The sequence below is a fragment of the Bos javanicus genome, chromosome 29, assembly GCF_032452875.1.
Source record: "Bos javanicus breed banteng chromosome 29, ARS-OSU_banteng_1.0, whole genome shotgun sequence".
NCBI classification, from domain to species: Eukaryota; Metazoa; Chordata; class Mammalia; order Artiodactyla; family Bovidae; genus Bos; species Bos javanicus.
Genome location: NC_083896.1, coordinates 46,389,102 through 46,406,149, shown reverse-complemented (window position 1 = coordinate 46,406,149; position 17,048 = coordinate 46,389,102). Strand labels below are relative to the sequence as shown.

The window sequence follows — 17,048 nt, the reverse complement described above, 5'->3', positions numbered from 1 at the left end:
TAAATAGGCCTGCATCTGTTCTACGGATTCTCTCACTAGTCCATCAATATCGCTTCTTCTTTCAGTTCAGTTCAGTTCAGTCACTCAGTCGTGTCCGACTCTTTGCGACCCCATGAACTGCAGCACGCCAGGCCTCCCTGTCCATCACCAACTCCCGGAGTTCACTCAGACTCACGTCCATCGAGTCAGTGATGCCATCCAGCCATCTCATCCTCTGTCGTCCCCTTCTCCTCCCGCCCCCAACCCCTCCCAGCGTCAGAGTCTTTTCCAATGAGTCAACTCTTCGCGTGAGGTGGCCAAAGTACTGGAGTTTCAGCTTTAGCATCATTCCTTCCAAAGAAATCCCAGGGTTGATCTCCTTCACAATGGACTGGTTGGATCTCCCTGCTTCTTCTTTAAAAGGCGCATATTAATGTTCTGTATAAAGCTCTATCTATAGTCATTATAAGTGGCTTGGAGCTTCCCTGGTGGCTCAGACGGTAAAGCATCTGCCTACAATGCAGGAGACCAGGGTTCAATCCCTGGATTGGGAAGATCCCCTGGAGAAGGAAATGGCAACCCACTCCAGTATTCTTGCCTGGGAAATCCCATGGATGGAGGAGCCTGGCAGACTACAATCCATGGGGTTGCAAAGAGTCGGACATGACTGGGCAACTTCACTTTCTCTCACTTATAGTTATTATAAACCATTTCTCTTAGGAAAACAATTATGAAATTGCTTTCATAAAATCACTGTTAGGAAGCATGGGGATTCTCAAAGTTGGGGGACAGAAGGGAGGGGTGTAAAAATGTGGGTGCACAGTTCAGATTAAAACATAAACCTGGGAGTGGTGTGTCAGTGCAAACTCACTCCCAACAGCTCCCAAGGCCTGCGCCGAATCCTGGCCCTTGGCTCACCAGCTATTTGTCCTGATACAGAAAGAACGGCCCCCCCAGGACTGCTGGGGGCCACGCTGGCATCGAGGGCAGAGCCCCGCACAGCTGACACCTGGAGGGGGACCATTACGACAGCCATCTGAAAACATTTCACACGTGCAAGTGATTTCCAAGAGCTACACGTAACAGCATTCAGAAACGCAATTATAGAAAGGGCGCGTGGGCAGGGGAAAGGACTTCTGCTTTGATTATAGTGCTTTTTACTGTGTTGGGGTTTTAATAATTTATGTGGCCAGATATAGCATTCTTCACTGCAGTTTCTGTCCAGGAAGCCAGACTTTGAAACTTCTTTACAGTGTCATAATCCTATGAGCTTCTGCATGCTTTTCCTCTAGTAGTTTTCATTTATCTGGAATATATTTCTATGCAAAACAAGCATAGACACTGTATTTCTTCCCCAAGTGGCGAGTCGCTTTCTAAGCCACATTTACGACCTGCTTTTTTCACTCATGTGAAGATACCGTACAAAAACTTCTACTCAAAATCCTTACTCATTCACATAAGTTTCACTTGTTCGTCTGATAAACACTGGAGGCGGTTCAGAGGCGAAGTTGTATCTGACTCTTGCAACCCTGTGGTCTGTAGCCTGGCAGGTTTCTCTGTCCATGGGATTTTCCAGGCAAGCATACTAGAATAGGTTGCCATTCCCTTCTACAGGATCTTCCCAACCCAGGAACAGAACCCCAGTCTCCTGCATTGCTGGTATATTCTTTTATCAACTGAGCTGTTCATCTAATAAATACTTAGTGAGCATAAACTTATCTACCTGCCTTGACACAGGTCCAACAGTCAGTATCCACAGTGTTTCTCACATTTTAGTTCTTTCAAATGTATGTAAAGATCCACCAAATCCAAAACAAAACTCACGCTGACATTCCAAGCAGAGGTCTGTTCAATGTGGAAGTCAGGCTCAGAAAGGCACAGGCTGTGATGGCTGCTGGGGTGCCGGCAGGCAGCGCCCTCTCTCCGCTGAACCTAGTGCCCAGACACACCGCAGCTCGCTCACACTCACCACCAAAGTGAAGACACTTTGCCTGCGCACAGCTTTGGGCGACTGCGAGTAAAGCGCGCACACACTCACTTCTAAGTTCGCATGATACAATTTTCACTTCTCGTGGGTAAATATCTAAGAGTGCTGGAGAACAAAGGTCTGTCATTGAAGGTGGCCACGTGACTTCCCACCCCAGGTGGGCCGTGTGAGGCTTCACTGTCACAGCACTGGCTATTTGTCTATGCCTTTTTGGTTTAGCTACGCTTAGTGGGCTGAATGGTGCCCCTCCTAGTCCCCAATCCGGACACCTAGGTTTCCTTCCTGCCCCACGACCAACAGCGTGAGGCCGAAAGGAACTGGTGAGGGGGTCTTCTCGCCACGGCCCCCGATTTTAGGGGCTATGATTTCAGCCTCTGCCATTAAGGATGACAGCGCTCAAGGGTTTTCTGTTTCTCAGTTCCCAAGTTCCTCTGTATTCCTTATTTGCAGACGTTTTATCATAAAAGGCTTTAATGAAATGGTCACACGGTTTTACTTCTTTAGTTTGTTGATACAAGTTACACTGATTTTTATAAAAACTATTTTTATATAGTGGTTTTCAGTTCAGAAAAGAACGGAGGGGAAGGTAGAGATTGGCCATCTGCCGCCTGCCCTCACAAATGCCCAGCCTCCCCTACCAGAGCATCTACTACGGCCCACGAGCCTGCGCTGACCCATCGCCATCACCCAGAGCCCAGTGCGCTTCACAGAGCGCACCAGACGCTGTACGTTTTACGGGTCTGGACAAACAAAGGCATGTACGGGGCACTAAGATACTACACGGAGAATCTTCACGGCCCTAAAGGTCCTGAGCTCCACCTATTCACTTCGCCCCCAGCACCACCCTCTGGTCATCTGTGATCTTTTTACTGTCTCCACAGTAAAATGAGACATTTCCCAGAAGGTTATGTAGCCTTTTCAGATTGACTTCTTTCCCTTCTTTTTCACTTGCATTCAAGGTTCCTCCATGTCTTTTCATGGCTGGAGGGCACCTTCTTTTTAGGGCTGAAAATATTCCACTGTATGGATGAACTAGTCTGTTTATCCACTCACTCACTGAAGACCTCTTAGCTGCTTCCAAGTTGTGGCAAGGGTGGATAAAGCTGCTCAACAACCACAGGTAGGTTTTTGTGTGAACATACGTTTTCTACTCCTTTGGATAAATACCAAGGAACCTAACTGCTGGGGCTGTATGGTGAGAGCGTGTCTGGTTTTGTAAGCAATTGCTGGACTGCCTTTCAAAGTGGCTGCAGCATTCTGCGTTTCCACCAGCAAGGAATGAGAGCTCCTGCTGTTCTGCGGGCCTGCCAGCACCTGGTGCTGTCAGTCAGGTCCAGTGAATTGCTAGCATTGTGCTTCTTACTGATTTCTGTCTAAATGTTATGTCTGTTTCTGACAATAGTTTAGACTTACAGAAAAACTGCAAAAGTACTAGAGTCCCCATATGACCTATACTCAATTTCCCCCATCGTTATCTTACATTTATCAAAATTAATTCACCAATACTCACACGTAAAATCCACACCTCACTCAGGTTTCCATGTTTTTACCTCAAGCTGCGTCTCTGTCTGGAGTCCACCCAGGACCCCTCACTGTGTTTACTGTCAGGGGTCCTCTGTCCTTCGCCTCCTCTTGGCTCTGACAGTTACTCGAACTTTCCCGGCCAGGTACTCTGCAGAGTGTCCCTCAGCTGGGACCTGGTCTTGTACTTTTCTCACAATCGTGGGTTTTTGAGAGGAAGACCACACGAGTAAAATGCCATTTTCATTACACACCATCCATACACCTTGACAATGGCTGTTGACTTGGAGTATCTGGCTGAGGAAGTGCTGGTTGTAGCTGTCCTTCCACAGTGTACTTTCTAGAAGGAAGTCTGAGGTGCCAGCTACAAGAGTGGAGCGTTTTGCTCTTCCTCCTGGAGATGGAATTATGAACTCCTTGGAATTCTGCCACATGGGAGAGCTGTCTCTTCTTGCCCGTTATCCGTTCCACCGTTTATCTGTGTCAGTATGGATCACGGCTAAGCTATCTTACGCAGCCACTCTGTGCTATAACACAACGCTGCTCTATTCTACCGTGCGAGCACTGGCCGTCCCAGCTTTGGCCATGGGTGCTCTTTCAGCTGCCTCCTCTGTCCTGCTCACACACCCTCTTTTTTTCCTTGCTCTTTTTTTTGGTCTTCTTGCACATGGGTTCTTGGTTCCAGGGATCAAACTTGTGTCCCCCGTATTGGAAGCACGGAGTCTTAACCATTGGACCTCCAGGGAAATCCCTGTGGGTCTTCCTTGTGGAACACGTCCTTAGTCTCTACACTACCCGATGCTCCACACTCATCGCACGTATGTCTTACCCCAGTGGTAGAACGAGCCATTCCTCCAGAGCCCTGATTCCTTTACTGGAGGGCGGGGTTAGAAACCAAGACCTGGGCACACGGTGCCCCTGCTTCTGGTGGTACGTCATGGCTTCTGTGCCTCAGAAAGCAATTGTCGCCTGGGTCTAACTCTCCGTATTTCGCTGTAGGTAATTTCTAACGTCCTATGCTGATTCTTTCCTCAACTATGTCGGAGTTCACAAATGAGCCCAAAGATATTTTTCATTTGATTTTTCATTTCTAGCATTTCCAGATAATCTTCCATAGCTCTGCTAAAATTCTCCATCTGTTCACATATTGCTGCTCACTCTTCCCAGAAGTCTTTAACATATCAATCACAGTTTTTTTTTAAATTCCCTACCAGATAGTTCCAACACTTTTGACTCTAGTTCTATTGACTGCTTTTTCTCTTGAGAGAGTGTCAGCTTCTTTTAATTTGGCTTCTTCATCTCGCAATTTTTTGGTTGCAACGTGGACATGCTGTGTGAGACAACAGAAACTGATGTAACTAGTACTTGTCTGTAGCGGACACACCTCTCTTCCCCTAAGTCTTTAGTGTGAAGTTTGGGGATCAATTTACAGTCAGCAGCAGAGCTAGGTTCGGGCTCTGCTGTTGCTGTGACTGTTTTTTCTCAGTGCACCAAGACTCAAACTTGTCTCAAGTTACTATGTATTTATAGTCACGGCTGGACCGCCAGTCAACATCTGCTCTGCCCTCAGCTGAAGTTCCTCCTTCAAGCTCGCTCCCATGCTGGTGCTGACGGTCTCCCTGCCCCAGGCCGCAGCCTCCCCTCCATCAGCACCCGGTTATACCCACTCCAGTGTGGTGGCCTGGGCCGGGAGAGGTGTGGGAGGAATGGCTCTGTTGTTCTGGCTCAGCCTCAGGCACCAGAAATGCCCCTGGGCCTCAGGGATGGGCCATCTCGGTAACCCCACCCTTACTTTAGGGACAGGGGCTCTCTAACAGCCTGGGTCCTGAATGTGTCCCTGCTTGTCCTGCGGGATAGAGGTTCTTTCCTGGTCCCTTCCCCCCACTGCCAATGGTCCTCATGCATGCTAAGTCGCTTCAGTCATGTCCGACTCTTTGTGGGCCCATAGACTGTAGCCCGCCAAGCTCCTCTGTCCATGGGATTCTCCAGCAAGAATACCGGAGTGGGTGTGCGTGCCCTCCTCCAAGGAACCTTCCCCACCCAGGGATCAGCCCATGTTTCTTAGGTCTTCTGCAGTGGCAAGCAGGCTCTTTACCACTAGTGCCACCTGTAAGCCCCCACCTGTGTCTTCAGGGTCACAGGGTTTGCGGCCCTTTCCCCAGTGGCTTAACAGCCGGCAGCCAACATGTCCTGAGCAGGGCTAACAAGTGAACGCAAAGTCCCATGTCCACAGTTCTCAGGGCGCCCTTGCTCTCCCTGCACCCGGGCACTTCCAGCATTAAGTAACCTACTACCACTCTATGTTTATTAGAAAACACATCGGAACCATCACCTTTTAAGCTGAAAAATGGAACTATATGAAAATACCTCAGTTCCTCAGTAGAAGATAAGAGTTATACTGTGCAATACCTTACCCCTTCTCTCCATATTTCTTGAGTTTTATTAAAATAATCTGGAATTTACTGTTTTTTCAACATTTGACTTATTCAATTCATTCCTAATAGTCACATGAATTTTCACATCCCTGTTACATTTATCATTACTTTCACCAATATATTTCTTTATCTTAAGTTCTTTATTCTACCTTACTTTTCTGTTTGACTTTGATAAAGTTCATCTTCAAGTAACTGACCCAAGGAACAGATGGAACACTGAGGTCTCACATGACTGAAAATGCCTCATGGCCTCACACAGCAATCAAAATATTTCAGGGTCACAATCCTGCCCTCTGTCTTTTGGTGTTTATGCAACTTTACAAATGAGATGTCTGGCAATCTGATCTGCTTTGCAGTTAACCCATTTTTTCTTGTCCAAATAGTTTTAAGACTTACCCTTTATCCTAGGGACTCAGAAATCTCCTAAGGATAAGGCTAACATCTTAGCCACCCACCACCCTTGTCCGCCCCTCTTTAAAGTTAATCCTGCTCAGTATCTGGTCAACCTCTGTGGTCTGGGGGTAAGTTCCTTCTGATCAGAAATTTCTTCTGTCACTTCTTTTATTGTTGTATCATTTCTGTTCTCAAGCCGAAGTCATCAACATAAATATCAAAGCACCAGCTCATGTGCTTTTAAAGCATTTTAAGAGATGATGCAACTGCCTTACACCAGGAGTAGCAAGATAACATTCCTGTACCACCTGATTAATACCGTTAAGTTACTGGTTACATTATTTAAAATAGGATTTAACAGGGAAGACACAGGATAAGTCAGAACTGCAGATACAATCCCCAAATTACAATACACTTGAAGCACTGCTGCCACATTGACATCCCATGATCAGTAACCAGAGATGAAAAAGACAGGAATAGAGATGGAGACTTTGGGAAGCAGGGACTGATAAGGCTGTGTTTACTGTTTTGCTAGAAACCAAATGACACCGTTAAAAATAAATCCCAAAGCCCTGGACTGCGGAATTCTCCTGCGCTGACAGCACACCTGGCTCCGCCTTCGCTTCACGCCTCTGCTGTACAGGATGGACCCAATGGTGGAGAGGAAAATACAAATTCTAATCTCTAACCCACAGGCTCCTGGAACACGAATATATGCACACCTCTTCAAATTCTCATTCTCCAGGAAACAATTTGGAAAATTCTGACAATTAATAAGTAAATCAGCTTTAGGTATAAAACTGTAAAGAATATGACAAATATTAAATGACTTGTCCAGAGGCACACAAATAGGAAAAACAGACTATCTTTCTCATTCTTAAACACACCACAAAATTTTCCTTAAGGCCTCAAGCCACCTGTCCATCCATTTTTAAACAGCCTAATGAACTGCAGTACCTCACGTGTGAAGCCTCAAGTTAGTGCAGAGAGGACAGAAGAGCCCTGAATCGCCACTTGGAGGAGAACTGCACACCAACCAGGAAGAGCTATTTTCAATTTTCACAAACAAGAAATAAGCTTCTCCTGAATGTGAGCCGTTCTGCATGGGTTTGATTTATTATAGTAGTATTTTGGTAATGACTACAAAAACTCAAATAACAAGAATCCAAATGTTGCCAATAGTGTTCACTAAAGCATATTTTTCAACTACATCTATGTACTGCATTCATATAAAACTATTTATACAGTAGAAAAATATTCAACAAATGAAATTCAAGGGCATGATACTGTAAAAATAAACCACTAACTTAATTCTTAGTTTTTAAAAACTCTAAAAGGAAAACCAAATGACTCATTTCATGAAACAGAAGGAAAACTTACGTTGGTCGCCGTGTCTCAAGTAAAGTCAACAATATCTGGATTGCACTGACTATGGCCGATTCATTTTTCTCCGTGTGGAAAATATTTGATAGAAGCTGCTCTATAATTTCTTGCCTAGGGAAACAAATCAACAGTCAAGCGCTAACTGTAATGTTATTTAAGACTAACAACTTCAGAAGAAAAGGTCACAGTAATACAAGTACTATATAAGAATGTATATAATTCTTATTAACTTAATTAACCAAGATCTAAAACAGGTACAACAGCGTACCGATTGCTGCATTTTGCCCTAAAATTAAAACTTGGTAAATAAATCCAAGTAACTTGGCAGAAGTGAAATGGATCTGACTGAACTCTGCACATGAAGTATTCTCCACAAGCTCTCCGAGGACACTCTCCTGTGCATGTGACAGGCCACAACCATGGTAAAACACCAGGTAGCCCGTCTGGTGGATGTGTACACATGTTCTCAGGAAACCTGCTTCCCAGGCTCTCAGTAATTGTTAGCACCCATGCGGATTAAGAAGCGGAATCTCCCTTGCACTGTGACCGACAGCTGGCTGCTCTGCCGCTCGCCTGACACACACATCAGTCTCCCCACAGTACAGTGGGCTCAACGGACACCAGCACCAGCTCCTCCGCCAGGTGAGGATGGCAAGCAGGGAATAAACTCTTCCTCTCTGGGGGAAGCAAACCAAACTGGCATCTAACCTAACTTCAGAGGATCCTCTCACAGGAAGCAGTCTTCCAGTACTCCCAGCCAGCACTCCAACTGCTTATAAGACCTCTCAACAGTACCGTAAAAGTCACTCAACACACAGCAGCCTACAGAATAAATACTAAACTTGGAATTGAGCTCTGAAAAACTGGCTGCTTTTCTTTTTACAGTAAACCCATATATTCTTCAAACAGCAGCCTCACCCCAGAGAGAGGTACCGAGCACCACCTGTGGCCACGGAACACTCAGAAGGTAACCAGTCTGAACTGACCTGAGTGTAAAGTACACGCTGGACTTCCCAAACTTTGTTCACAGAAGTGAATGTAGAATATCTCATTAATAATTTTAAATAAACACATGTTGAAATATTTTGTATCTATAAATAATAATATATACTTATGTATTTTTGTATAAATTATAAATATATATGTAGCTATTCTAGAATATATAAAAATTAATTTCACCTATATTTTACTTTAATATGGCTACGAGAAAAACTTTAATTACATGTGACTTTTATTGTATTTTTATTAGACAATGCAATCATGTACCGTATGAGATTACTGACAGCCCACCTTTTTTAACCTACTCGAATGGCAGTTTCACATGGTTCAACCTCATAATTACTAGTACTGTATGGAGTACATAAGTCACAATTACAAGGATAACTAACACAGGGCAGCTAAGATGACATTTTACTCAGAAGCTGACAAGCTCTTAAGTTTTGCTACTCGAGAGAACTAGTGAAAAGGGCCTTCCCAGCCAAAAGATGGAAATGAGCCTCCATACATAGGAAGACTTAAAAAAGTTCCAACAAAGTCACTAAAAAGAACAGCAGCAGCAGTAAACTGAAGCTAAAGTGCCAGTCACATGTAACAGTGCTAACTATTCACCGTCTTTCCCAATCGTTCATCCAAGGTGGGGAGAGGCCTTGTTTGTATTAAAACCACTGTTAGTTTTATGGATTCGGGTTGAATGCACGCACAATGCTTGACGGCAAATACTCTCCCTGAGAACGTGTGGCTCTAGATAACACCAGTAGGGTGGGCTGGCCACTCAGAGGCTTCACAGTCGAACACCACCCCTAAGTGGTCTTGCACCTAAACACAAGCTGTCTGTTCACTGTGGACCACTTAGAAACAAGGGCAAAAGCAACACACAGAAGCAAGCACACGGGTGCGTAAGCCTTCGCATCGGGCCTGGTCAGGCGACCCCTGAACAGCTGCCAAGGCAGAGCGAATCCTAGGAAGAGCCTCTGATCAAATGTGTTTCACTTAACTCTCTTCCCTCAAAGACCGTGGAGGCCGGGACCGTCCCATCTCAGAGCCCTACACAGAGATGGCTCTTACTTATTAACACATTCTTACCCTGTAGGTCTCCAAAGGGCATCATGAGGGGCTGAGATCGGATGAGCAGGTTCTCCTGCCTGCTCGCCCGCCCACAGGTACTTTCCAGGGACCCAATCCCCACATGAGGAACACTTACCAAAGAGTGACAAGGGTAACGTATCACAGGGCACCAACGAGAAAAGGCAACCAGAACAGAGACGCAAACATACTTCTCTAGAGTGGCAAGCAGGGGGTCTGGCTCTGCACTGCTCTGGACCTGTAGCATCTGGTCTCTGCTCAGGCGGACAATCTCACAAAGTGACTGTGCTGCGTTTGAGTGCCGCTAGAGGAAAGAAGCACAGTGTCAACTACAGAACACACCGGGAGTCAAACCTATGATAAAAAGTTAGTGAAGAAACTGCTTAAGTAACACAAATTAACACTGGCCATAAGCTACAGTAAATAAGAAATAACGTATGTAAAGTATTGAGTATTTTACCCTCTTGGGCTAATGAGCTCTGTTAACAATACTGCCAACAAAATACAGCTGCTGTGTGTAGAGAAATGTGACTAAAGTTCTGACAAGTAAACTTTCTACAATTAAACTTGAAGAAAAATGTATGTCCTCAATTGATATACTTTTAGCAGCACAGAAAGATGAACCCACTTCCGTGACTTAAAAAAAAACAAAATGCAGCTTTCTGGAATATACTAATGAGTAAGAAACCCTACACCTTCTTCCCATGCTAGTGTGCGACGCCACAGCGTGCTCTCAGATGCTGGTGCCAGGCACGTGGCACTGAGCGTCGCCCACCCAGCGAGAGCAGAGCAATGGGATTCAGCACAGGTGATAACACGCACCAGGATACCACCCCCCAGTGTGGAATCAGGCACCAAAACCTCCTCAATAAATATAAACTGCTCAGTGCAGTGTAGCATGCAGCTTCCCCCTTAATACCCAACAGAAATGTCAACAGGACTGTCCAAAAAAACAAAATACACTTTCTTGCAAGTCAAGTAGAGAAGGTGCTGATGCCTCAAACACTTTGTCCTCTGCAAAAGGACTTGCTCCAGAAGTGGGCCTCTCCTTCGCCAAGCCTTCAGACGGCGACCGTGTCCAGTTGAGCAAGAGCCTAGTAAGGACAAGCTGCGTCCCCGCCCTGGGAACAGGCCAGGCCCGCCCCTGCCCTCCGTTATGGCGCACGGGAAATGTGCTCTGGAAATAAATCATCGACCCCCCACCTCCCCTCTCCCAGCCACAGCAGGAGGGCCAAGGCCCCTTCAAAGCTACGGCCCCGAGACGGTCCACACGGGCGTGTCCTGGGTGTCAGCAGGAACAGTACTTACTACAGGGGCAACGAGTGAGCTGTCGGAGGAGAGCCACAGCCCCTGCATGGCTAGCTCCTTGCTTTTTTTTTTTTCCCTGAAAGGGACAGTGGGATGGAGAGCCTGCTTTTGATGAACTCCAGGGACCAAAAGGTTTTGAATGGACCAGAGTAGAAGGGAAGTCTCCCCTTCGTAGGGGAGAACACCCTCCAGCCACATGCTTCTTCCCTGGCACTGTTTTTCTACAGCGCTCACTCTCCAACTGACCCACCAGCCAGAGCGTCAGAGGAGGGTGCCTGTGCGCAAGACACACCCAGCATGCTCTCTGAACCAACTCCTCTGTAGATACTACACCGAACCACGTGGAATGATAACTTCTCTAGGCAGACATGGCCACATGCTGGCCACTCCACAGGGCTCAGAGCCGCACAGCAGCCGGGTGACTGTCTCCCCTACAGAGGCAAACCGCTGGTGACTCCCCCCAGCCCAGCCTACAGAGCTCCCCGAGCAAACTCCAGAGCAGCTCTGACACTGCCGCCCAGTCAACCTTCAGCACCCAGGACAAAGGCCAAACCAGCCAGGGCACAGAAGCCTGAGTGCCCAAGAGCCCAGCACTCTGGGATGCACTGGGGACCCGGAGCTGCTGTATGTCTGGAGGCTTTTGCCAGAATGGAAAACACAAGTGCAGACAGATGTGGCCACATCCTCTGGGCTGAAGATGGGGATAAAAGAAAAAATCGTGGAGGAGGTTTGTGAGGAAGGTGAGTAGATGCAGCCCGCGCTCTAAAGAGACGGAACGAGACCCAGGGCTTACCGTTTCACATTCAGCAAAACACAGCATTTTTAAAAGCCTTTGGTGTTTAGAAAACTGTCAGCCTGAAGCATTCCAGGTGACCACTAGTACCTGTCCTCCCCATTCACATCTAGTGAAACGACGCTCTGTGCCCAGACGAACGTGGCTTGTTTTCCCAAAAAATCAAGTTCACAAAAGAGAACTTACATCTTCTTCTTGCGATGGATGAACTATTTCCACGAGCCTCTGGATAATTTTCTCCTCATTTAACCACTGTAAAACACATTGTAGAAGGAATCAGAGCAATGAGTGGCTCCTGTCCAAGCCCCAGTGAAGATTAACATACAGAAATATCCATCATATTTTAAGTAGAATGTACAGGTTTTCTCTGAACTTTGAACACTACAGGAAATTAAAAGTCCCCCAAAAGAAAATGGCAGTGAATATATTATTTTAACAGCAGCTGGAGTACCAACTACTCCCCATATCACAAAGCCACATCCCCAAATCCTACACGTCAGCTTAGTGACGTTAGTTCTCAGGCACCGCGCACTAACAAAGCCTGTGCTTTGCTTACGAAGTGGAAGCAGAGATGGAATTTATACATTTTCTGTAAGAGTGTTCATTTTAAGGCAGCTTCAGAAAGGCTGAGAAAAACAGTATATCGTATCAAGCCTTGGGTTTAAAACACACGATGAACTCTTAGATTCTAAAACAAAAACAAGCACAGGAAGCGTGGGGGCTGGGGGGTGCCACAGAAAGTTTATCTGCCTGGTCACATGCTAGCAAAGAGCGGTTATCATGACTAAGACATTCTTCTTCCACTATGTATGAACTACTGCCGTGAATGAAAATATGAAAGGGGTAAGAATAAATGAAAAAGCACCTGGCGTAATATTAATTCCACAAGGAAGAGAAACACCAAGTAAATAAAGGCAATGTCTACCTAGAACAGATGGATGGACACACACAGACACACGCACACACGCTCCCAAAAGTTAAAAGAGGTGGGGAGCGGGAGGCAGGAAATCAAACACAATGTGCTAAAGGCTGCGGAGAAATTCTTGGGTTGTCTTCAAGCTCCTCAAGGAGAATATGCCAAAGGAAAATGCAAACAAAAGATCTCAGGAGACCACCAGGAAGGCAGGGGCCCATCTTATTTTAAGATGTTTTAAAATGTGCACATGAAGCCCCTCCGGGGTCTTGTTCACACACAGATTCCGACCCAGCAGGGCAGGGGTGAGATCCAGGTGATGTCTGGGACCACACTCTGAGTAGCCACGTCCTCAAACAGGATGCAAACGCCTCTACAGAGAAGCTGGGGCTGAGGGTCCCGACCACCCAGAGAGAAAGTGGGAAACTGCGGGCAGTGAACAGATCTCCCCCCCGGCCACCTCCATAGCTACTAACAAGCAGCCACAGCCCAGCCCACAGCTGGCCCCCAGATCAAAGCCAGACACACAAGAGTTCTCACTACCCTTACCTCGACCTCTACCTTTATTAACCACCTACCGCTACATCCTTTGAGAAGCACACCTACTCCCTTGGAAGTGAGCCCTAAAATCCAACTCAGAAATGACCAAATTTGGGAACTCTAAGAAACCATACTGAATAACCTACTTCAGTAATAACATATAAAGGCAACCACCCTCTTAGCCTTAACTGCCTTCTCTGGAGTCCCCAGTCTCTACGGAGAAAACACTCGCATCCACAAATACACACCTAAAGGTGACCGAAGCCCCAGTTTAGGGCTCTTTCCCAGGATATTCACTAGGTCCTCTCAGCTGACATACTCACATGACCATGGCTCTCAGAAGACCTCCGCCTGGTTCTACAGACCCAGCCCTGACACCGTCCCCTAACACACCATGCCCCCCACACACCTGTCATGCCTGCCCCCCTCAGTGGACTATGCCCCTCTCCCTGGAACGCCTCCTGACAGACCCTACTAACTCTCCTCTGGGCCTTCCTAGGTCTTTAGCAGTTTCAATAAAACTCATTTCCAGAGTTCTTAGGTTTGAGGTTGAGTATTAAAGACAGAATGGACTGGGGAATGGTTCTGGAAGAAGGCAGTGAAGGGGACGAAAGAGAAGGGATGGAAGAGGCAGCACTGAGAGCCTGCGAGAAACCTCACCTTCAAATCATTCACACCCTCCTCTTCCCACCCAAGACAGTCCTCCAGAGCCATATGTCCTGGAATAACCACCTCCCCCAAATCTGAAATACGTGCCCCTTTGAAGGTAAACTCCATTCTCCTGCTATCCCATGCTCCTAGGCATCCATGAGGCTACTTCCGAAGCCAGATCCCCTGGAAATACCACAGCTCTTCCTTTTGACTCTTAGAGACATCCCTGCAGGTGACATCTCCTCAAGACAGAAAAGATTCCTCACAGCCTGCTCAAACGAGACAGAGCTCCCGACCTTCCCATTTCTGCTCTTCCCACCAGACCAGCTAAGACAAATCCAGTCTGCCTTCCCACTCCGCTGAAGAGCAAAGCCAGCAAAGGAAGAGAACAAGAAGACAGCCTGTGTCTCTTGGGGAGTGCACATGGGGAACCCTAACCCTGGAAAAACCTGGGTCTCTTCCTGTGGTAGAGCCCTTCTCCTGCCCCCCACCCCGGTTTCCCAGACCCTGACTACCCGTCCCTGGAATCCCACCCAGATGCCGCAGCCCGCCCACGCCGCCTGACTACTCACATTCAGCACCTCCTGCCTGGGCTGCGGGGGCTCGATGCACGTCAGGAGCCTGAGCAGCAAGTCCATGATGGCCGACGTTCCTATGTGCTTTATAATAAGGTCCACAAAGTCACGTTTCTTCTTCAGGAAATCCACAATCTAGAGGAGAAGAGCCACAACTGAAAGACGCATCCCTGGGGAACCATCAACTTTAGGACACTTTCAGTCCTGACCCCTCGGGCTGCCCCCTCCGAAGTCCCATCACCACTTTAAGGCAAGTCAAAGGCTGAATTAGCCATAGATGTCAAACCGGAAAGACTTCTGATTATTACAGAACTGAAAAACCTCTTTAAAAAAAAAAAACGAAACTCCCAAATTACCACCTGTTCCCTGATACAAACACACCATAACAGAATCTTTCATTTCTGCTCACTTTCATTATTAATTCTGAAAGAATGAGGATCAAAAATGTAACACTCCATAAAAGGCAAGAGAATATACCACTTAACAATTTATAGACATAAAGCAAGTCCATTAGGCTTTACACGAAAATGCAGACTAAACATCCAAAGTCCTAACTGTACTCTAGCAAGAAAAACATTCAAAACAGATTTCTGCATCAGTCAAAGTGGCTAACTCACATGCTATAGAAAATCACAGCTGCGTTTTATTTCAGCCATTCACCTGATCAGATTAACACCAGGAGGCTGAGCGTGGAAGAGGCTGACCATTAACCGAGGGGATAAGAAAACATCAGTGAAGTCAGGGTTGCCACCTAGGTCTCTCCTGCACAGGAAGAAACATGCTCTGCCTTGGACACCCCTGTGTACATTCTGGCTTTTTTGTCCGTGTACAGGAATCATCTGCTCAAAAGTCCCAAAAGCAGCACAGCCAGCGAGGCGGCTGCCGTGACAATATCGCCCTGACGTCTCCCAGAAGCTTGTGAGGTGGGGCTGCTCAACTCAAATGTTCTAGGTGAGGAAACTGAGGCTCAGACCAGTCAAGGATTTTGCTAGAAGCTAAAAAGTGGTTGCCCTGAGATTTAAATCCAACAGAGCCACAAGCTCATCACCCCACATGACAGCTAGAAGCCAGGGGTGAACTAAAACTGCTTCACACCATCAGATGGAAATACAGAATTAGCCATCACACACTGCTTATCTAAACAGTGAGGTTAAAGGCTGTAGCACAAACGTGCAGTGAGTTACACATAATCCACTCACAGCTGAGTCACACAGTAGTTTTAAAAGCACAGTGGAGGAGAGGGGGGAGAAAAGGTGGCATGTGGCCAAAACACTGCATTTAGTGGCCGAAGCACCGACTCCGGAGCCCACAGGCAGGGCCAAGGGGGCACAGCAAGGACGGCAAGGTGGCCTGCCTGGGGGACAGCAGTGGAGGGGCTCACCCGCCAGCACTCAGGGTGCCCCTCACAGAAGGTCCTGCTGCTCTGCGAGTTAATCCTGAGAGGTGTCTATACTGGTTAAATCAGACTGAGTCTGAATTCAGTTGCACATACCCTTACTAACATATCATGTGATGGGAAACCTTTATTTACACTCATGATTCTCAAAAGGAGAGGAAGGTGCCAGTGTGGGCTTCTCTCGTAGCTGAAAGAGCAAAGCAAGGACTCTCGAGTCCTCTCGTGATGAGGGCTGAGCTGAGAAGCACAACAAGCAGCAGAGTGAACGGCCTTCTCTCAGCGCTGAAGTGGCGCGTGCCACCTTCTGTACACAGGTGACACGTCTGGCCTTGGAGACCAAGCAAAGGCTCAGCAGCCCAGAGGGCTCTGAGCATGTCCTCACTCTGTGCTGAAGATACATGGACACCAGGCCCCACAGATGCGGGCCCCGGGCACAGAGAGGGGAGACAGGCACGAGGGGATGTGAGACTGGTCTCCATCGCGACCACAGCCACCTGGAACTGACCAGGACACAGACTGACGGGGTGAGCTGAACTCTCCTAGAAGAGTAAGCAGTCCTGTCATTTCTCATCCAAAGGCGGGAGGAGGAAGGACGAGCCGTACCGGAGGGACTGGGATTCGGGGATTACTGTCTAAGAAACAAGAACCTCAGTTCCAACACACTGAGAAAGGCAATCCTGCTCAACTAAGAACATGAAAGCACGACCTCGTCTGTCTAAAATAAGACCTGTATGCACTTGGCCTTGGCACAGGGCAGGCGTTCTGGGCCGAAAATAGTTCCAGCCCCTCCAGGTCTGCTGACAGCAAGGACAGGTCACGGAGCCTGCCTTCCACCACGAAGGACGCCAGGCCCGACTGCTGTGGCCCCTGCAGCTCTGCCTTCACAGCCCCACGGCCTGCACTCTGCAGACTCTTAGTTTGTTCTTGGGCGTGTGAGGCTCCTGCTGCTCCCTGGGGCCCATTTGCGTAAGTGAATCCTAATCTCCTCGTAAGCAGATCTTTTCCACACCAGAATCCACCAGAGCCATGATTTTAGCATGCATCCCAGTCGTCTGGGAGGCTTCTTACAGCCCAGACTGCAGGCCCCACCCC

The 17,048-nt window shown here is 47.4% G+C and overlaps 1 protein-coding gene across 16 annotated transcripts in view; it reads right to left on the bottom strand.

Annotated features, from left to right (window-relative positions):
- PPP6R3 (protein phosphatase 6 regulatory subunit 3) overlaps window positions 1-17,048 on the bottom strand; it is a 125,118-nt gene that overhangs the window by 47,021 nt on the left and 61,049 nt on the right. For all 16 annotated transcript variants that reach the window (XM_061407240.1, XM_061407238.1, XM_061407245.1 and 13 more), the window contains 4 exons: window positions 14,558-14,695; window positions 12,068-12,133; window positions 9,972-10,084; window positions 7,696-7,809 (listed from right to left, as the gene is read on the bottom strand). In XM_061407240.1, coding sequence (XP_061263224.1) covers window positions 7,696-7,809; window positions 9,972-10,084; window positions 12,068-12,133; window positions 14,558-14,695 — 431 coding nt within the window. The remainder of the gene's footprint in view (window positions 1-7,695; window positions 7,810-9,971; window positions 10,085-12,067; window positions 12,134-14,557; window positions 14,696-17,048) is intronic.